Genomic DNA, 22,995 nt, shown 5'->3' with positions numbered 1-22,995 from the left:
TAAGTTTCAGTCCTAACGTTCCTGTGAGTGAGAAACAGATGACGGTTTATATCAGAGTGAGACAGAAGGGGAACTGGAGCTTTCACAGCTAAGCTACAGGGACACAGACCAACTGAAATGTGAGCAGCCATTTTTTCTGTAGATGAAAAACAGAGAGAGAGAGAGAGAGAGAGAGAGAGAGAGAGAGAGAGAGAGAGAGACATGACTGGTTATAATTAACTTCCCCTTAAAAAAACAGCAGCGAGACTTGCAAAGAATGTTTTCCCTCTGATGTTTAATATAATCGTGGTGATTATTACACATGTACACTTTAACCATTTGTGAAATAAACATTAATAAAAGGCCATAAAATAGAAGATGCACTTAAATTAGAGTGGAAAAGCACCAATAAATAAAGTTCGTTCCCCAGTATTAGCTTCAGAGTCCCCACCCACTTTTTGATCAGTTGCATTTACAAAGCAGAATGGCTCACCGGAACGTTTAAAATAAATAAAAAAGTAGTTGTTCAGCTTTCAACAAGCTCGGTGTGAGACATCAGCCATCTGATATACGGAGCACTCTTTGGAAATGTTTAGATCTGTGACCTGGATGAAGAACACTTAACTTGTGCACTCAGTACTTTACGGCCCTGTTTACGCCTTAAATTAACATTCATAATGAACAAGTAAACGACACTCAGGCGCAGCCCCACAGAGCAAGCCTCACGCTGGGCACAAGTGTGAAAGAATGCAGGAAAGATGGACTTTGAACTGGTGCCTCCTCTGCCCAAGCAGGGGCCCCTTCCATCCGGTGTGGGGCTCCCTCTGCCCAAGCAGGGGTTCTCACCATCCAGTATGGGGCTCCCTACATCTGGTCTGGGTCTCCCTCTGCCCAAGCAGGGGTTCTATCCGTCTGGTGTTGGGCTTCCTCTGCCCAAGCAGGAATTCTGTCTGTCCACTGTGGGGCTCCCTCTGCCCAAGCAAGAGTTCTGTCTGTCCACTGTGGGGCTCCCTCTGCCCAAGCAAGAGTTCTGTCTGTCCACTGTGGGGCTCCCTCTGCCCAAGCAGGGGTTCTCTCTGTCCACTGTGGGGCTCCCTCTGCCCAAGCAAGAGTTCTGTCTGTCCACTGTGGGGCTCCCTCTGCCCAAGCAGGGGTTCTCTCTGTCCACTGTGGGGCTCCCTCTGCCCAAGCAAGAGTTCTGTCTGTCCACTGTGAGGCTCCCTCTGCCCAAGCAGGGATCCTCTCTGTCTGGTGTGGGGCTCCCTCTGCCCAAGCAGGGGTTCTCTCTGTCCAGTTTGGGGCTTCCTCTGCCCAAGCAGGGGCTTCCTCCGTCCAGTCTGGGGTTTCCTTCTTATGTCGTCACTCTGTGGGACTGCAGCCACACACTACTGACCAAATCCAATCTCTTTCTTGTGCTACATCCCATTTCTCTTCCACAATATATAAATATGTTATTTAGGATATAAATGATCTCCCTCAGGTTCTGTATTCTGGTTTTATGGAATAAATGAGAACACACAGTACAATCACAGCTCGAACCAGACCTCTGGAGGATCTCCAGTCAAGTTCACACTTGTCTCCAGTCGGACATGCTGCACAATCGTAACTGGATTAGAAGAAATGCTCGTTAATGGAAGATGTAAACAGGGCCTTTATAGCAATCTCAATATTTCACATTTGTTGCATTTCAAAGTTAAAGTTCAGCAAATAAAAAATACAAGTAGCTGAAACATATTTGGTGAAATTTGCTTCTTTAATTTTGCACTGGCTAGTGTAGCTAAAGTAAGGAAAACATATAGGCTCCATGTCTAAATCCTCAGACTTTGCTGATGTGGTTTCTCACACTGCATGACACTGTTATTTATTAAAAAAAACGTACCAACGGATGGTGCAGAGCTTAAAAAAAAAAAAAAAAACCCAGTCGCGGCTCCAATTCAAACCCTCAAGCAGAGGGCGTGGCCCAAAGATTGACGACTGAGTTCAAATTTGTTTTTTTATATATTTAATATGGATATATTTTCTCATGCTTGTGTCAAAAAATGGCACTGATGAGTTAATTGACGTCTTTTAACGTGTGTGCGTGATGCTAATCTGGTAGCTATAAGCTTCCCTCAACTTAGCTACCTCTAGCCAAAGTACGAGAAGCAAACTTCAGACACTTCTCAAATCTAAACAAGTCTCAGCTGGTTGAATTATGTAAATATCATTTTTGGCCTAACTACTCTTTTAATACCTTAAAAATGTTTTACTACGTTTCATCATGACTAAAAAACCCTGTTGATCTTTTAAAAAAAATAGCCAAAAAAAAAAAAAAGTATGATGTGAATGAGAACGTGTGCATTGTGTTGACAAATCACAACTTGGATAAAAGAGAAAAAAAAAACACTCCTTCTTTAATACATTCCATAAAATCTGTTTAAAGATAAATAGAGAAGATTCCTACATGTCCATGTTTACAATATTTAAAGAATCGCCACGGTCACCGTTCCCTCGTCCTCGTGTGACTCCACAAACCATCAGCCGCCCGAGTGAGACGCTCACCAGTCCCGACTTCACGCCTTCCTCCCAGATACACACATCACCCGGAGGGCCATGCAATACGAGTCCTGAACTTTCACCTGGCAATCATCTGTAGCTCCGCCCCCTTACAAGATCAGTCTCTGGCCCAGGATCTTGCGGTTGATCTCAGCTAAGGCCACGGAGAACACGAAAGCCTTCTCGTCCGACAGGTTGGCGTAAATATCGACTTCCCGCTCCTGTTTTTCTGGAAAACATACAAGAGAACAATGTCAGTACAAGAAAAAAAAAGACTTTTTAAAAAAAAAAAATACAATTCCACAATGACTTCTTTGTACTTTTTCCCCTGGAGTACTGTTATGAGAGAAATAATAAAAAGATAAGAATTTTTAAAATAATATTAAACGATTAAAGAAGAGCAAGTAAACAATACATCTTTTTGTTTGTTTTTTTAGCATCTGAATCAAATTAAATTTGAGAATTTTTTTTTTTAATATATAATTCCACTCTTACTTCTTTACACTTCTTCCCGAATGCACCTTTATGAAATAAACAAAGTAAATATTGAGAAAGCAATGTCAAACAATAAATAATGTATAGCACAAATTCAGCACTTTACATTTCTAACATCAAATAATGAAGGAAAATAAAGTATCACAATAAAAGTATAAATTCATCTCTGTGGCTTTTTTTTTTTATCTCCCTGAATATATAATTTTAAACCATTATATAGAATAATTAATTGTTTAATTTGTTTTTAATACCAGAGAACCATCTTTACACCTTCACCTTCTTTAAAAACACCAGAGTCTATGAATATACATGAGTATGCAAATTAGAAACACCCACATGTCCTCCTGTCATGGCATCACTAATAGGCTAATATATCGCTTAGCAACAGTTAACTTAGCTATCTGGCTAGCTAACTGCTATTAAACTAGCACAGATGACACACGAGAGGGATTTCAGTAGCAGAGCCTCATTGTTATTTTCTCCCTGATTTATTTAAACAGCAACCAAGCCTGACAAAATGTTATGTTACCATGACAACCAACATCTGTCACCAATTTATCACTAACATTAGCTAAATGAGCTAGATATCTTAGAACATGCTGAAAGTGGTCAGGTTCCACTTTATCATTCTCTAAAATCACATGTGATTGGTCCAAATCTGTGGCACTTGTTATATGATTATAGTTGATGACACACACTTAGCCCCGCCCCCAAGTCCACTTTATACAGAAGTATTGAGAAAGTCTGTTTTAATTGAAAGATGTGTTAATGAATCATCTTTGGACTGTGTGTGTGTGCAGATAAAGATGAATGAATCATTTAACACTATGTTAGTGCTGCAAAAAGAAAAACACGAACAGAAGGCTCAGTTCACTTATCAGAGGAAGACATTTTGCAAGACAAATGAAGAAGAGATTAGTGTAAAGAAAAACAAATCTAAAAACAAATCTAGTCTTAATAATGACTAACGTTTTCCTCTTGTGCATATAAAACTGAGCTAAGAATAGGTTTAAAACTGAGAAATTTAAATCGATTGACACAGAGTGAATGACTCAGACGGGGAGAGAATGACTGCAATGATAGAAATATGTTTCGAAAAAAGAGTCATGTCTAGAAATGACTGGAATTATCAAAAAAAAAAATACAAATCTTTCACCAAAAAAAGAAATCCAGATGAATCATAATCACATTTTCCATAAATGACCTCATGAGTACTGATATTTACAGTACAGAACATATTGAAACTGATAATGTTCCTGTTTTAAAGGAAAAGAGAGAAATTTCTTTAAAGAAAAAATAATAAAACGATCATGATATGGGGCTACTGAGCAGTTCTTCAGAGGTTGTTAATGTTGCAGAAAATTTCTTGTTTTTGTTATCAGCCTACTCTTGTTACGTCTCTGTGGTTTCAGTAAGCTGTTAACAGTAAAAGAGGAAGATGTTACGGAGGAAATAAAGCACTAGTGTGTGTAAAAAAAAAACTGTCACTGTGTGTAATGGTGTGCATTCCAATTTTAACATCAAATGTTTAAAAAATTAAAGAGTCGCATTACAAGAAATGTTTTCCCAAGACTACTTGTTTGAGAATATTAAACAGAGAGAAAAAGGAGAGAGAGGGAGAGAGAGAGAGAGAGAGAGAGACAGTGGGAGAGAACGACAGACTGAGACAGTAAAATGGAGAAAGGGATAAAGAGTGAAATAGTAAGAGAGAGATTAAAAGACAGTTAGACAGTGACAGAGAGAAAGAGCAATTCAGTAACAGAGAGTGAGAGAAAGAGAAAGAGAGAGACAGCAGGAGAGTAAGAGTGTGTTACACAGTAAAAGACAGAGAGAGAGACAGCAGGAAAGAGGGAGCTTAAGAAAGGGTGGGATGATAAAAGACAGAGAGACAGAGAGTGATAGAGTGTATGTGTGTGATGGGAGTGTGTGAGAGAGACTGAGTGAGAGTGACACCGTAAGAGAGAGACAGATTGAGAGAGAGACAGTAAGAGAGAGTGAGACAGACAGATAGAGTGTGTGTGTGTGTGTGTGTGTGTGTGTGTGATGTATGGGAGTGTTTGAGAGAGACTGAGTGAGAGTGAGAGTAAGAGAGAGACAGTAGGAAAGAGGGAGATTACGAGAGAGTGAGACAATAAGAGACAGTGAGATTGAGAGAGACAGAGTGTATGTTTGTGATGTATGAGAATATGTGAGAGAGACTGACTGAGGGTGAGACAGTAAAAAAAAAAAGAGAGATTTAGAGAGAGACAGTAGGAAAGAGCGAGATTAAGAGAGTGAGACAGTAAGAGAGAGTGAGAGAGAGAGAGAGATAGTGTGTATATGTGTGATATAATGGGAGTGTCAGAGAGACTGAGTGAGAGTGAGACAGTAAGAGAGAGTGAGAGAGAGAGAGAGATAGAGTGTATGTGTGTGATATAATGGGAGTGTCAGAGAGACTGAGTGAGAGTGAGACAGTAAGAGAGAGTGAGAGAGAGAGAGAGATAGAGTGTATGTGTGTGATATAATGGGAGTGTCAGAGAGACTGAGTGAGAGTGAGACAGTAAGAGAGAGTGAGAGAGAGAGAGAGATAGAGTGTATGTGTGTGATATAATGGGAGTGTCAGAGAGACTGAGTGAGAGTGAGACAGTAAGAGAGAGTGAGAGAGAGAGAGAGATAGTGTGTATATGTGTGATATAATGGGAGTGTCAGAGAGACTGAGTGAGAGTGAGACAGTAAGAGAGAGTGAGAGAGAGAGAGAGATAGTGTGTATATGTGTGATATAATGGGAGTGTCAGAGAGACTGAGTGAGAGTGAGACAGTAAGAGAGAGTGAGAGAGAGAGAGAGATAGTGTGTATATGTGTGATATAATGGGAGTGTCAGAGAGACTGAGTGAGAGTGAGACAGTAAGAGAGAGTGAGAGAGAGAGAGAGATAGTGTGTATATGTGTGATATAATGGGAGTGTCAGAGAGACTGAGTGAGAGTGAGACAGTAAGAGAGAGTGAGAGAGAGAGAGAGATAGTGTGTATATGTGTGATATAATGGGAGTGTCAGAGAGACTGAGTGAGAGTGAGACAGTAAGAGAGAGTGAGAGAGAGAGAGAGATAGTGTGTATATGTGTGATATAATGGGAGTGTCAGAGAGACTGAGTGAGAGTGAGACAGTAAGAGAGAGTGAGAGAGAGAGAGAGATAGTGTGTATATGTGTGATATAATGGGAGTGTCAGAGAGACTGAGTGAGAGTGAGACAGTAAGAGAGAGTGAGAGAGAGAGAGAGATAGTGTGTATATGTGTGATATAATGGGAGTGTCAGAGAGACTGAGTGAGAGTGAGACAGTAAGAGAGAGTGAGAGAGAGAGAGAGATAGTGTGTATATGTGTGATATAATGGGAGTGTCAGAGAGACTGAGTGAGAGTGAGACAGTAAGAGAGAGTGAGAGAGAGAGAGAGATAGTGTGTATATGTGTGATATAATGGGAGTGTCAGAGAGACTGAGTGAGAGTGAGACAGTAAGAGAGAGTGAGAGAGAGAGAGAGATAGTGTGTATATGTGTGATATAATGGGAGTGTCAGAGAGACTGAGTGAGAGTGAGACAGTAAGAGAGAGTGAGAGAGAGAGAGAGATAGTGTGTATATGTGTGATATAATGGGAGTGTCAGAGAGACTGAGTGAGAGTGAGACAGTAAGAGAGAGTGAGAGAGAGAGAGAGATAGTGTGTATATGTGTGATATAATGGGAGTGTCAGAGAGACTGAGTGAGAGTGAGACAGTAAGAGAGAGTGAGAGAGAGAGAGAGATAGTGTGTATATGTGTGATATAATGGGAGTGTCAGAGAGACTGAGTGAGAGTGAGACAGTAAGAGAGAGTGAGAGAGAGAGAGAGATAGTGTGTATATGTGTGATATAATGGGAGTGTCAGAGAGACTGAGTGAGAGTGAGACAGTAAGAGAGAGTGAGATAGAGTGTATGTGTGTGATATAATGGGAGTGTCAGAGAGACTGAGTGAGAGTGAGACAGTAAGAGAGAGTGAGAGAGAGAGAGAGATAGAGTGTATGTGTGTGATATAATGGGAGTGTCAGAGAGACTGAGTGAGAGTGAGACAGTAAGAGAGAGTGAGAGAGAGAGAGAGATAGAGTGTATGTGTGTGATATAATGGGAGTGTCAGAGAGACTGAGTGAGAGTGAGACAGTAAGAGAGAGTGAGAGAGAGAGAGAGATAGAGTGTATGTGTGTGATATAATGGGAGTGTCAGAGAGACTGAGTGAGAGTGAGACAGTAAGAGAGAGTGAGAGAGAGAGAGAGATAGTGTGTATATGTGTGATATAATGGGAGTGTCAGAGAGACTGAGTGAGAGTGAGACAGTAAGAGAGAGTGAGAGAGAGAGATAGTGTGTATATGTGTGATATAATGGGAGTGTCAGAGAGACTGAGTGAGAGTGAGACAGTAAGAGAGAGTGAGAGAGAGAGAGAGATAGTGTGTATATGTGTGATATAATGGGAGTGTCAGAGAGACTGAGTGAGAGTGAGACAGTAAGAGAGAGTGAGAGAGAGAGAGAGATAGTGTGTATATGTGTGATATAATGGGAGTGTGAGAGAGACTGAGTGAGAGTGAGACAGTAAGAGAGTGAGACAGAGAGAGAGAGTGTGTGTGATGTATGGGAGTGTGTGAGAGACTGCGTGAGAGTGAGACAGAGAGAGATAGAGTGTGTGTGTGATGTATGGGAGTGTGTGAGAGACTGAGTGAGAGTGGGACAGAGAGAGAGAGAGAGTGTGTGTGTGTGTGTGAGATGTATGGGAGTGTGTGAGAGACTGAGTGAGAGTGAGACAGAGATAGAGTGTGTGTGTGTGTGTGTGTGAGATGTATGAGACAGTAAGAGAGTGAGACATCCACAAGGCTGTCAGTTACAGGAAAGGACAATTTGGTTAAAAATATCGCATTATGATATGATGATAGCTTGATGCTCAAGGGAGGAAAAGATTCTCCTTTACATATCTAACATGTGACGTTATTCTTCCTCCTGAAAAAGTCCTGCATGCAGAAACCTACAATAATCAGCAGACAAGTACATGAAGATTTATTAAAAAAAGTTTCTTACGTAAGTTCTTGTTAGAAGACACGGAGCATCAGAAGCTAGCTCACCTTTCTCCTCCTCCTGCTTCTTCAATCCCACGGTCTTCGGCCTGCCCCGCCCCCTCCGGATGGTATCTGATTGGCTGTTGGAGCGGGACCGCCTCCTGTTCTCCATATCATTGGTGGACGTTAAGTTGATCTTTTCCCTTCTTATTCTTTCCGGTCGTCTTCTTTTCGCGTCCGATTTGTCTGACAGGAGATTGGAGGAAATCAGTATCGGACGCGCATTAACGTGAAATAAAAAAAGAGCTAAAACTTTAATATGTGCTGGTAGATAAAGGAATAAAATTAAAGATGAAAAATGATCTCACAAATGCATGACATTAGAGTGACTCATTCATTATGTTTTATTATTATTTATTGTTTATTTTATATCATTCTGTTATATTATGCAATTTCTGTCTGCTTTAGGAGGCATTACACTATTTATTAATTAATTAATATACATTTTCATGTTTTAGATTCATTTTTATTCATTTACCCAAAAAAATGCTCTTATCACGCATATTTAGCACGATTTTCCATTTCTTACTCTTAATCCACGTAAAAAAAAAAATCCACCATCTTTAAGTCAAATACAAAATGGCTTCCTGTTCCCGAGACGCCTTATAAAACTCGATTTGATATTCAGCCAATGATTCTTGTAATATTTTAGCTCCTCCTACTTTCATAGGAGTAAATAATATTCGTTTATTAAAATAAAGACTTAAAAAAACAAAGACTAGATTCTTTTTGTTTTGCACGTTCCACAGATATCTAATCACACATTTTTATAAAAGACACATAAAAATATCAGTTTGTTATTATATACGATATATTATTATATATGATGTGTTATTTATTTTCTTATTTAATAGGAATTTATTAAAAGATATATAACAAAAATTAAAATAAAATATTGTAAACTGTAATAAAAGGTAACATTAAATATTTTAATATTTTAGTATTTGATAGTTGAATATTTTAAATCCTTTAATATTGAATTATTCTGTATTTCTTACGTGGTACATTATATTAATTTAAATATTATATATTGACATATTGAATTAAATTAAATTATTCTATTTCTTTTTAATTTAAGGATTTTATTGAGGCATTAAATTAAAAAATATATATATTTTAATGCTCCACTCTGTAAGAAAATAAGAATATAATGATGCATATTGTGAATTTCATGTTATTGTTTCTCCCATAATTTGAAACGCTGCATGGACAGATAATCACAATGGCAGTTTTTTTAATGCATGTCAGTAATGCGTGTCAGTGTGTTAAATATGGCAGCGCCGTGTCTCCTCCCTGTCTCACTGCAGTGTGCCGTTTCCACACAATACTGCAGGAATCCTGATCTTGCCAATAACCTGCCCTAACAGGAACAGCTCTGTTCTGCAGCTCGTTTGATTCATGTCTTCCTTGACACTGCCTTCTGTCAGTGTCAGAGCTGGGCTTGGTTACAATCCTGATGAAACGCTTATACAGCTGCTCACGTCACTGTTTAACCAGCAGCCTTATCGGAAATTAAATATTTATTCATAAAGATCACTTCCAAATCATGCTTTACTCTCTCAAACCGAGTGAGGGCCGCTCAGCCTAAATAAAATCCTGACCCATATGAAAATCGAGCAGTTATTCTTAGCGTAAGCTCAGTATAAATAGTCCATCCTGCTTAGAGAACAAGCAGCTAACACTGAAACCCGAGCACTCAAAGCAAAAAAAAAAAAAAAATCTCTCTGAACACACTTCCTCTCTTGCAGAGGAGAAAAAAAAATTCACTAGTCATGTGAAGTGAAACGTCTGCAGTACAGGGATTGCAGTATAATTCACTATCTGGACTGCATTATGTGAAATAAAGAGCAGAGTTTATTATGCAGCTGATTGGAGTTTAAAGCTCTGGTACAAAGAAGCCTGTGTTTAACATTCCACTCATAACTGCGGGCCGAGCGTCAGCCAGCGGTTACACACTCAAACACCAAAAATATGCTGCTACAGTAAACTCTTTAATGTCAAATACAGACTGTACAAGTGTTTTTGTGTTTCTTAGACAGTATATTCTTGTGCTCGATTTCCAGTATGCTCCACTGCGTCTCATGGAAAAACCTAACTTGATGCAAATATTTTTTTTTAATCATAGGTCTACCCAATCTACCCATTAATACTATATATATATATATATATATATATATATATATATATATATATATATATATATATATATATATATATATATATATTGTATTTTTATTAAAAATGGCACCAATGTGATACCCAGGATCAACATCAGGCCAAAACAAGCAAAACATGTAGATCAGATATCGAGGAAAAAAAATATTTGAGATTACATATTAAGAGAGACTTGATTTTTTATTTATTTATTTTTTTGCTGGGATTGATTTTTATTATATTGATACTTTTTACTTCATTATATTTGCGATGGAAGTGATTTTTGTGTATCTGAATATTTTGTGTAACCGAATAATCAAAGCTGCATTTGTTTTGCTGTGTTTTTTGCCATGTATTTTTTTCCTCGATTTTTAAGTGCTTTAGTTAAAAGTTAATTTTAAAGCTTTGTGGTTTCTTTTTTGTAATTGTCAGATCAGTATTGTCATCAGCTGATACTCAAGGTTTCAGTATCAGTATTGGAAAAGAAAAAGTGGTATCGTGCTCTCTCTAATTTTTAGTTTAATTGGCTTCATTTACCTTACCAAGGACTAGGTGAGAACAAATGGAGAAATGTTTAATATAACAGTTATAATGTTATGATTTTATTCTATTGTTCCAATCTAGGTCTAATCTAATTGGATGAGAAATCTTTATGGCGACGTTCACATTAACAGATTGATAACAGAAAATCAGATTTTCTGCCTTAAGTCAGTACGCAAATATTGTTTTATTTTATTGTTAACTGTTTAACTTATTGCATACGGGTTCTCTTATTCAGACTGTGAAGTGACTTTGGCTATTGTGTATTGTTTATTTTTATTATTCTTCCTTCCTTGTTCCTTATTGCATATTTTTTGTATTTTTATTGTCTTTGTAATTTATTGTTTGTTGCCCTTCTACGTCTTTCTCATGAGGAATAAACAAAATAAGAATTTCATTGTACCAAAGTACACGACATTAAAGATTTTTGAATTTTTATTTTTAAGGTCTTGATCTTCGTAAATCAGACCTGAGCCACTTTCTTATGTGGCCCTAGATCGGATAGATATCTGATATGTAGTGATGTGACATGAACCATGTGCCATCATCATCCAGAGGTGTCAGCACGGCAAAACAACAAAACAACAACGGAGGATAAGAACAGCAACAGAAGCGACTATACTCAGTGGAAGGAAAGGGAAATTGGGGATTTAGTTAATATTTGGAGGATCGATTCAAGCAAAACTAGAAGAAACGCAACCTGAGTAGCTTTCGAAACAATCCCCAAGAAATCCACATGCACATGCAGGACGTTTCAGCAGACAAGTGCATTCGCATTAAAGACAGATACGCATCACTTCTTGTTATGAATGTGAACCATCAAGACAGACAGATCCAAGCTGAACAAAAAAACCAAAACAAAAACAAAACAAAAAAACCAAATTTCCCCTGTACACAGAAGCTTGTAATAATGTGAACGTAGGCAAATCACTCTAATTCTAATATCACAGCACATATTTACGGTTTCCAGTTAATACTGCTGCTGCCTCTGAGTCATTTATCTTTATGAATAACAGCTTTATTCACCTTTAATCCTTCAATAAATAACTCATTTAGAGTTGCATTAGAGTCTGAGCATGAGAGATTAGTAAGTTCCACAACAATACTGCTTTCATTAATTATTCACTACTCAGTATCATTTTGTTTCTTACGTAGAAATAATAGTGAATATTTAAGATAATCAGAATGATTGCGATGAAATGATGACTGCAACTATCGATTATTTCGTTATACGGACTGAAAATAATAATACACGAGGCTCGCGCCTATTCTCTCGGGATTTCCTCATGTTCAGTGTTATTATAAAAGTGGCATAACTTTAACAGAAAACACAATTAAATCATTAGTCTTAATTATGTGCATGACAATTAATCATGAGCCAAACTATCCTAATTATGACAGGCCTAGTATTTTTTTTAAATAATGCATCACAAACCATCATTAGGCTTCTGAAAGCACAATATACATGAATCATTTCTTAATCATTATTAACATGCAATCAAGACTGAAGATCCAGCCTCAGATCAAATTATAATGCAAATAAATTAGATTTTTTAGAAAATAATACACAGTCAAAACATGCTGCTTTATCATTTATATGACATTTTCTGTTATGAAACTGATGATGTACTGATAATGATAACAGCTGCAAAATACAGGTTTATATTAATGCTCTTGTTCCAATACATTATCGTTTCTATAGTAACAGCTCCATCACAGGGACGTGTACGGCGGATGCTCTACATAATCCAAGATGTTTATTTAACATTGATAGAGAAGTCTGAGGACAGAAAACACTTCAGGGGCGTGCTGTCAGAGGAAAATAACCCAACGGCCAGCTTCGGGGTGATTATTTTCCTATAAAAACACGCATGCAGGCGTTTTATTCCTTACTTGCGACTTTATTAACGTTATGCTGAAGTTCATGCTTTGTTAATGTTAAGACAGTAAATAACCATAGCTAAGGTAAAGCTTTACCGAAATGATTCCAAAGTCTTCTCATGGCAACACCTTTTTAAACAATCTTACAATTATTATTGTAAAAATACATAACCATATTAGAGCCGTATGTGCCAGATCTATATTTAGAGCACTGTTAAATCGCTATTGCAGCAAAAATGGAAAAAAAAAAAAAAATTTGCAGTCAGTACTTTCCTGGAACCAGCATTTCTACATTTAATCATCTGAACACCTCCCCACACTGTTATACACTCTTTTAATGTCATCCATTTTGCATAGTTAAAGCTGCAAACATTTATAATGATTCAGCGTTTACTGTTTATCAAAGTGCTGCAGCTGAAATAAGTCATCACCTCTCACTGATCTGCTAAAGCTGATCATAACGAGTCAGTAAGGACAGAGTTCCCGTTTTTTTTATAAAGCCATAATGAAGTTAATGAGGCTCGTGAGGCCTAAATGCTGAGTGCTGTAGGGGAGGAGGGAGTGAGGAAGGGAAGGGAAGGGAGCGTTTTCAGGCAGGAATTAGTGAATTAGTGCACCCTTCCCCCCTTTTCCACTCGACGTTACTCACTCAAGCGAACAGCAATTTCAGCAAGAAGTCACTGAAGCACTGCAGAGACGCTCGAAATCCTGCACTTACTCTGCTGACCGGGAAACTTCCAATTTACACCCAGTTCACACGGCAATATAAATACAGTCCATCACTGCACTATTAACTGTATGTGAATCGCAAGTGAGCTTTTTTAAGTTATATTTTTTAAACTAATGAGCTCCTTCATACGATTTCTATAGTTCAACTGCTCATTAAGTCTCATAGCGTGATGGCATTTTGCTTAATTTAGAGTCTAATTGTGTTTTTATGCATCATTTGATAGCTACACGTCATTAATGTGACTGGTCTTATTGTGATTCAGAGATACATCCTAGTGAAAAGACTTTTTTTTTTTTTAAAAAAAGTCATTTTAAAATAATAAAGAGCAACAACACTTTAACTTCTAGTGATAAAAAGCTGTTATTTCAATATACACTCTCTGATTTGACAACTTTCTGAAAGACTAACTGTAGTGTCCTGTTTCTTTTTTCCCCCCCCATGTTGGACATTCTGAAATAACATATAAAAAAAAAAAAAAAAAAAAAAAAAAAGGTTTAAATAATTAATAAAATGAAGTAAAATAAATAGAAAGCCAACTGTACACAATGACACTTGGTCATCATTACAGGTGTAATTGTGTAAGTAAAAAACTTTATTTGGTAGAGGTGACATCAATGCTACCCGAGTACCAATCAGAATTAGGCATTTGCTTACATCTGTGCCCCTTTTAAGGCTGATTTATACTTGCTGTTAACTACGTGAACGCGTAGGCAAGATGGCCGCCAGTAGGCATGTGTCCCGCAGTCATGTGGTGCGTATCCCGCAGTAATGTGGTGCGTATCCCGCAGTCACGTGGTGCGTATCCCGCAGTCACGTGGTGCGTATCCCGCAGTCACGTGGTGCGTAACTTGTGCACGTCTTCAGAAAAGAACGCAGTATAGCACCATGTGATACTGTCTCTGCAACTGAATACGCAAACTAACATTGTGTCTCAAATTGCACTCTTAATTAATTTTCTAGGTTCTACGTTTTCCTAATTATAATTAGTGTTTGAATTTTAAAAACCTCTTAAACCTAGTGAAAGCTCTGTTTTGAGTACTAGTCATCTGGATTTTTCAAGATTAGTAAATATTTTTTAATGTACAGTGAGAGTTTTTGATTTGAGACACGGACCATGAAAGCAATCTGCATAAACGGAGCTTTTAATCCTGAAGGTATACATAAGATACGCAGGCGAGTACGTGAACAATGCTGCTGGCGTAGCAGCTGCGCGCGCACGCTCGCGTGCTGAAAATGAAGAATATTTGCGCCTTTGCCCAACCACAGCAACTAAAGTGTCTTCTTTCCTGCTCTCTTGTCTTTCTTGTGCCTGAGCGTAAGCGAAATTGCTTAGAGTTGGAATATTTTCCATTTGATCAGCAGTCGAGTAAACACAAACTGCAATCTTAGCTGATTTCCCACTTGAAATAACTACAAAATACACCGATGCAACGTTCGTGACCCATAAAAACAAAAACGCGCATGATGTAATAAAACAAAAGCGCTGTGAAAGCACTACTCTATCATTCCTACACACTTTTCTGGCACGAGATCTGTGCCAGCGTTAGTGACTGCATTGCCTTGAAGACGCAGCTGTCACTCATTACGCAATCTGACACACCCACACAGATCCGAGCAGGAAGAAAATATTTCTTTTGATAGCATTTAGATATTAAATCAAAGTTAGGGATATATTAAAAAAAGATCTAAGATTAATAAATGTTTCTTTAATGACAAATCTTCAGTATAACAAAGGTTTTTTTGCTTATTAGCATTTGAAAGCGTGTTGCCGGAGGCATTAAATGATTCACTGTTTAAACTTCCTGTGAAGCATTTCAGTGCAGATTAAAACTGCTCATAAAAGTGGGAGAGGCACAACACCAGCTCTGCTGCTCACCTCTGGATTCAACTGCAATTTATTTACCTTCATTTCTTCGACTACACCATGAGACTACATGTTTAATTGGGGGCAAGAATAAAATCACACATTATAACTCTGACGTTGATTGATATTCACTTAAATTACAGATTAAGGGAACAGATCAGCTACAAATGTACACAAAATTTCCCCTTAAACTAAAAGTAGTCTAAAAACCCTGCCATATTCAAATAAAAAAGTGCATATCTAATTAATCACACACTCACCACTATAAAAAAAACAAAACAGTCTGACTCAGTAAATACACAAATCAAACTGAATCTATTATCATCCAAATTATTTCTAACGTCTAATGGCCACGCCCCCCTGGGTCTCACACCAAAGTGTGTGCTGTAGAGGAAAGTGATTCAGATCTATGACTGATTTTAGCTGTGCAGAGTTTTTTTTTTCTTTTTGTGCATACTGAGAGAAAACACGGCGTCACACACCGTCAGAAATCACCACTAATCTGTCGACACTACCATATGATGACTGAGATATGATGCTAAAACGGAGGCTATAAACATCCCTTACTTCTTAGTCACATTAGCCTCAGAGCTGCATTCAGGGTACGAGGGAAATTTTTCATTCACTTTTCATTTTTGACCAAACTGTTCCTTTGCTATAAATCTTATGAATGTTTTAAATTCCTAAAACACACTGAGATGCAAATATTAAAACCACACGAGTGGAAAAAAAAGCATTCCATACCCCTTATTATATTAAATTACAATCCAATTTAAAACAAAACACACCCTTTGGCACAAATATCCACTTAATTTATTCTTTTTTATAGAATAGCAACCATCTATATAGCACTCAGGCCAATATTTCAGACTACAGCCTGTGATTATGGTTCCTATAAAAAGCCTCTTAAACAACACACAGCCCAACTTTCAATAAAAAAAGAATGAAATGGAGGGTATGTGACGTGTACCAATGTAGCAGTGCTTGATTTGTTTTTTGTTTTTAAAGAAGTGAACATTTAAAGGCGTTACCTATAGCAGGCGGCTCTCTGAGCAGCTTTCGGCTGATGAAGACGTAACCACAAGGGCACGACTTACAGGCCACAGGGATCTGATTAACCAAAGAAAGAGGAAAGACACACACACACACACACACACACACACACACACACACACACACACACACACACAAAACAATGCTGTTTACACTGTTTATAACACACTCCAATGCTTTTACGTCCTGATTGCATAATGCTAACAGGATAACAGTACCACATCAGTAAAAGAACAGATATTTACTCTGATCTTGATTATTAACAGCGTCACATCAACCTTTGCGCCTGTTTAATTATTCATTGTGATGGTTTTGGTGTGTGGATTGTAATGGAAAGAACACCGTGCTCTCCATCACTACTACCTTCTACACCCACCTTCCAAGCACAGCGAAAATGACATGCATTAGAAACTAAACCAGGACTGCTTCTGTGCAAAATTTTTACAGCATGAAAAAGGCCAAGCTCCTGCGACTCATCACATCCTGTTGTTGTTCTAAGTCTAAATTTCAGTATCTGTGAAATTTCTGGGTTTATATGATTGCAGAATCATTTGCTCTACATCACACCATTTTGTATTTCTGTTTGTTCTGGAAACACTGATTGTTTCCAGAAGCTTCAATTCATTTATGTGCTAGTGAATAAAAGCGCATGCTTTTGATTCAGGCCTTAAAATTGGGATTTTATTGCTATCAAATGGACTGGATTTGTGTATTACAGATGACCAGTTTATAAGTTTACATGAAGGAAGTCTGTGGTCTTTTTAAGATTAGGTTTTTTTATTGTTTTGAAAACCAACTGATTATCAAACTCATTTAAAATTAAAATTACGCTACAGAAAATTCACCAGCTCTTTCACTACATTACAAAAGGCAAATATGAATTACTTCTCACTGCACAATTTGACTCGTTAGAATATTTAAATAAAGGCTGAAAAGCAGCAAACGTCAGAGTACTGAATCGTCTGCCACATTGTAGTAACGGACAAATATTGAGCTTTTCATTCCTAGTATTCTTACTGACTTAAAATGAGCTTGGCTCAACAAATCCTGATCCCAGGGAATATGATTTCAATACCAGGCGTTACATTTTCCTCACCAGACCTAGTTAAAAGAATAAAACTACTCCTTTTTTTTCGTAAGTCAATGTGAAATGTGCAAGCAGTGAAAAGTAAACGATGAGAAGTGGCCCATGATCTGGGCATCCTGCCCTGCAGAAACCCAATAATCTGGCCTTGGCCTTGGCAAGCAGGAAACTCCACGTTGACTATGAGTTTTTAGCAGGAATGATATGAAATTAGGACATAAAACAGCTTGAAATTAAATCAGAGGTAATATGAGATGTGTGTGTGTGTGTGTGTGTGTGTGTGGAGGGTGAGGAATTAAAAAGGAAATGATTCAGATGAGCACACAGCCTATTAGAAATGAACATTAGAGAAAGAAGCATATCATAATGTAATATTAAAGATATGACAAATAAGCAGAATTTCACGCATAATGAATGAACCAAACCCATAACAATGATCTGACATCAGCACCATGAACAAAAGGATATTTCTTTCTTTCTTTGTTTTTTAAGATAAGAATTGATTTTAGAAATCAGAAATATTTTTCAATGACTGAAAGATTCCCACAACAGCTCTAAATATGAATCATTTCCACTGCAGCACTTTTAAAGCCAGATTATTCTCATTTCCCAGATAAAATCACACAAAAGCATAAATATTTCATATTTCCATTAGGAGGAAGACTCCAGCTGGAATATTATACTTAGCTCTCGCTCTCTCACACACACACACACACACAGAGACAGAGAGAGAGAGAGAGAGAGAGAGAGACAGACAGAAAGAGAGACAGGCAGAAAGAGAGAGAGAAAGACAGAAAGAGAAAGAGAGACACACAGAGAGAGAGAGAGAGAGAGAGAGAGGGAGAGAGACAGACAGAGACAGAAAGAGAGACAGGCAGAAAGAGAAAGAGAGACACAGAGAGAGAGAGAGAGAGAGAGAGAGAGAGAGAGAGAGAGGGAGAGAGACAGACAGAGACAGAAAGAGAGACAGGCAGAAAGAGAAAGAGAGACACAGAGAGAGAGAGAGAGAGAGAGAGAGAGAGAGAAAGACAGAAAGAGAAAGAGAGACACAGACAGAGACAGAGAGAGAGAGAGAGAAAGACAGAAAGAGAAAGAGAGACACAGACAGAGACAGAGAGAGAGAGAGAGAGCAAATACACACTAATGGCTCAGAGCTGAAAATAATAACCACTCATATATTTATTGATTTGTGGATTTGTGTGTTTATTTATTTATTTATCTCTTGCCGGTGATATAAGAGCACATTTGTATTCTTTCAGGAGTGAAATCGGAAACAGAGATGTTTCTTTTCTGCCTGAACTTTTTTTTTTGTTTGTGTTTTTCATGCTACAGACTGAAGGAGCCATAAAAAAACATCCCCCCTGCTGAATAATAAAAGCAGCAACTTCAGCCTGGACAAACTTCCTCTCCACATCAGGAACACTTCCACATGCAATCATATTCATATCATCAGCCACAAAATCAGCACTCACCTGTTGGTCACATTCCGGACACGATTTGGTAGCCATTTTCACTTTCTTCACTTTATTTGCGGACATTATTTTGGGTTTTAAAATTTTAAAAAAGTCCAAAATGTGGAGGACGGAATAATCAAGTCGATCCTTTGCCTGTAATATCAGCCACTTCTCTCTCTCTCTCTCTCTCTCTCTCACACACACACACACACACACACACACTCACTCACTCACTCACACACACACACACGCGTGCACGCGCATTCACACACTCACACACTCACACACACATACATAAACCATCAATCAGCGCCCGAAACCCTAAAAGAAAAAAGGCTACAGCTCATTTTCCACATTATTCACACTGCACATGCGCAGTGCGGCTAAAAAAAGATACAGTAACCAAGAACATGCTGTTGATATTTCCTCTGTCTCTATGTGACCCGCACTGCGCATGCGCGCTCCGACGCTACCGGGTCACGTGACCCAGGAAACAATAACGAGCCGGTTGAAAGCCTATATTGTTATTTACCATTTTCTTGTATTGCTTATATACATGTATATATGTATCCATATTTTTTATATTTATATTTATACATATATATCATAATAATCGCAATTTTTTAAATAAATATGAAGGACAGTGTGAGGAATGTTTTTAAACAAATCTGTTTTTATATTTTAATTACTTGAATATCTAATACAAATCTAAAATCTAATATTATTTCATTAATTTTTTTTTTTAAAGAATTTTTTTAAATCAACTATATAGAAATAGACACTTTTCTAATATTGCTGGTTGAAACTAAGGTCAAAGGATCTTTTTTTTTTTTTTTTTTTCTCAGCCCATCCCCCCAACACACACACACACACACACACACACACACACACACACACACACACACACACACACACATACTTTCTGTGGGTTTTTTCCACTGACTTGTATATTAACACAGTTAAATAATCTAACCTCTAAACCCTAGCTTTAACCTCAATAACAATGTAAACAGAAATTTTCTGCCAATTTCTGGGATTAAATAAATAAATAAATAAATAAATAAAATAAATAAAAAAACCTGCTTAAGAACTGCAGCTTGTAATTTTGTGAAAAGAAATCATCAAATAAATAATATAATAATATTATACATTTAATTTACATCAACTGGAACTGGCCAAATGTCACATCTCCCCATCATTACAGTGAAGATAAAGAAATAAAGACAATCCCTCCTTCCCAAACACAGGCTTTATTCAGATTCTCTCCTGCTCCTCGAGACGTCATGGTCTGCTCTCCAAACCTCAGAGCCACGCAGAAGAAGCCTGTGCAGAGTTTTCCATCAGCTTTACAATCTTCACTGTCATGAAATATAATCAGTTTACAAAAGCATGTAAGAGAAATCATTGAAAAGCCGTGAGTTTTATACAGAGGTTTGTCTGAAATCAGCACACAGTAAATTACAATCTGTGTTTCTCTTCATGTCCCTTCATCACTCCTCCCAATACTGTGCACTCTATAAGGAGTCTGAATGTTATGTGGTATGTTATTTACATAAAGCTCCTTTTTAAAAAAAGCTGCATTTTGGTGACAGTCTTTGTTTCTCATGCTCACAAGCTGAACTGATGAAAGACTGATGAATATCTGCGGCTCTGTGTTTCCTCTTTTTCTCCCACAAATCTGCCAGCACCAAGCAGACAAAGACATCTTTAAAAAGTTCTGCTCGTCTCTGATGGACGGCTTCTTCCTGAAGAACGTGATCAAGACACAAGCTTTAGTTTGTGTGTTTCAGAGCCGAGAATGGAAATGTAAAGTTTTTTTAAAAAAGATTATTAAATCATATTTTACTGTTTGTTTGTTATTTTACAAAACAAAAAATTACTTTGTTGTTATGTGATATCAGTCACCAACACCGAGCATATGGATTTCTAAAAAAAAATAAAATAAAATCTTGTGAATAAACAGAATTATTAATTATTGGACACAAATGTTTACCCTTTTTTTGTAATATCTTTTATTGCAGTTCTAACATTTAAAACTATGTATAATGAGGTCACTGAGGTCATGATCTGATTTGTCCACCAGATAGCAGTGTTTCATTTTATTTATTTATATATTATTTAAAAATATTTTAATATATTCATTGCTATGACAAAAAAAAAAAAACACCATTTGTTTAAACTTTCTGAAAAGCTGAACCTGACTGATGATTGTAATTCAGAAAAAAAAAAAAACACAGAGCTGTTATATATTATTACATTCACAATGTAAGTGATTAAAATATTTCAATTTATTAAATAAAATAACTTAATTAAGTATTTAAATTTAATTCAGGGTAAAAATTATATTAATTATCCCTTGTGTAAGATCATTAACACTCGTATCTTATTGTGTTGTTTTTATGTTGATTTTTTTTTTTTTCACTTGGCCAGTTATTCTCTTTCACTACATAATTTAAAATCACTTTCTTTACATTTCTAAGCTTTCTGCTTTTATATTTCATTTATTAATGTACTGTTTTTATGTTATGGCTTAATTTATTTGTGTTTTACCAAACTTTATCATGTCACTACCTTTTTTATTATTTGCATTTTATACTTTTTAATATTTGGCTGCAAATGAGAATTCAATTTCATTGGACTACAAGTTTCAGTGAAATAAACGTCAAAGCTACAAGCTTAAATTGTACCGTATTTCTTTATTTCAGTGAATTTATGGCCACCAGTCAATCTGAATATGTTGTTTAGTATACAGTATAATAAAATATGATTTATTTAGACAGTTTACCCCTCATCTTCCCAGAGAGATTCACATTCTAGGCTTGTTATACCTCCTTTTTCATATAAGTGATTTGTATAATTTTGAATAATTTGTATAATTTTTCCCCTATACACATAAAAATAATCAAATTGGTTGATTTTGTTATCACTATTACCATTTACACTCTCTCATTCTTCTTTCACCATGAATATTATTATTTTTATTAATTTTCTCTCACCTGGATATTTAAAACCAAATAAACATCGAAAATAGACAATATAGACAGCTATAAACGTTAATCTTTGCTCATGAAACTCACATTTTGGCACTGTGTTTATTTAATCATTCCTATGAACTCACTCTTGTAGAAAATTTGGTAGTTTTGCGCCACGTGTCAGTAAACAGTATGACAGTCAGTGCAGTACATCAAACTGGACAGCAGGTGGCAGTGCAGAGTCAGTCTGTTGGAAAAGGTCCCGCCTCTTGCGCGCTGATTGGCTAGGAAAATCAGTTTCACAAGCTGGCCTGCAATTGGACAGTTGAGATGACGTTCCCGTTGCCGTAGTAAGTATAACACCATAGCAACCGTGGAAAGCCCCAACCGTCATTGCTCTTCATTGTTCCTTTTCTGTTATTATTATTATTATTATTATTATTATTATTATTATTATTATTATTATTAGCATATTAACCATAGCAACCGTGGAGTTTTAACGGTCTCGTGGCCCATTTTAACCGAAATTTGACAAAACAAAATGGCGGATCTTCCTATTATTATTTTTTTTTAAACACACATAATACTTTAAATGAAAAATATTTAAAAAATAGTTTATCCGGCAGATTTCCAGACTATCCTGATAAAATGTTTGCTTTGCTCTATAAAATATTGTGCATCAAATTTTAAACTATATGTAAATATTAATAATTGAGCACAAATATGTTCCATTTTGTGGTTATCTGAGATATAATTTCATCTACAGTTGCCAATTTGCTAACAGTTATTGTTTTCTGTTGTTCTTTATGAGCGTATAGTGCACATAAACAGTAAAATATTGCAGTAATAATGATATTTTTGGGCAGGGAAGAGGAATGAGCTGCATGTTTGTATTGATGTAATGGGAAATATTACTGTATATTAATATTTCGGCATTTATTTGATTTGTATTTCTTTTTAATTCGGTGAAAATTGACGTTGGCTGTTCGGGACTGCGCTCTTGTTTAAGGTTGTACATGTATATTTCATATAATAAAGCAAATAAAGCATAAAAATGAACAACATTTAAACAAAAAAATTGTACGTTGGGTTTCTTTTGTATGACGAGGGCGGGGTGTTTTTAGCCAATCGCAGAGCAGAGGGCGGAGA

At 36.9% G+C, this 22,995-nt stretch overlaps 1 protein-coding gene across 1 annotated transcript; it reads right to left on the bottom strand.

Moving 5' to 3' along the window:
* Nucleotides 1–257: 257 nt before the first annotated feature.
* c25h16orf87 (chromosome 25 C16orf87 homolog) lies at nt 258–19,350 on the bottom strand. The gene is made up of 4 exons (XM_026937439.3): nt 18,893–19,350; nt 16,315–16,393; nt 8,121–8,300; nt 258–2,743 (listed from the first exon to the last, which is right to left on the bottom strand). The coding sequence occupies exons 1-4, from the start codon at nt 18,956–18,958 to the stop codon at nt 2,625–2,627; spliced, it is 444 nt and encodes a 147-aa protein (XP_026793240.1). The 5' UTR covers nt 18,959–19,350; the 3' UTR covers nt 258–2,624.
* Between the last annotated feature and the right edge of the window lie 3,645 nt (nt 19,351–22,995).

Source organism: Pangasianodon hypophthalmus, chromosome 25 (genome assembly GCF_027358585.1).
Source record: "Pangasianodon hypophthalmus isolate fPanHyp1 chromosome 25, fPanHyp1.pri, whole genome shotgun sequence".
Taxonomy (NCBI): Eukaryota; Metazoa; Chordata; class Actinopteri; order Siluriformes; family Pangasiidae; genus Pangasianodon; species Pangasianodon hypophthalmus.
Note: the sequence above shows the minus strand (reverse complement) of the source record. Positions and strands in the feature narration are given on the sequence as shown.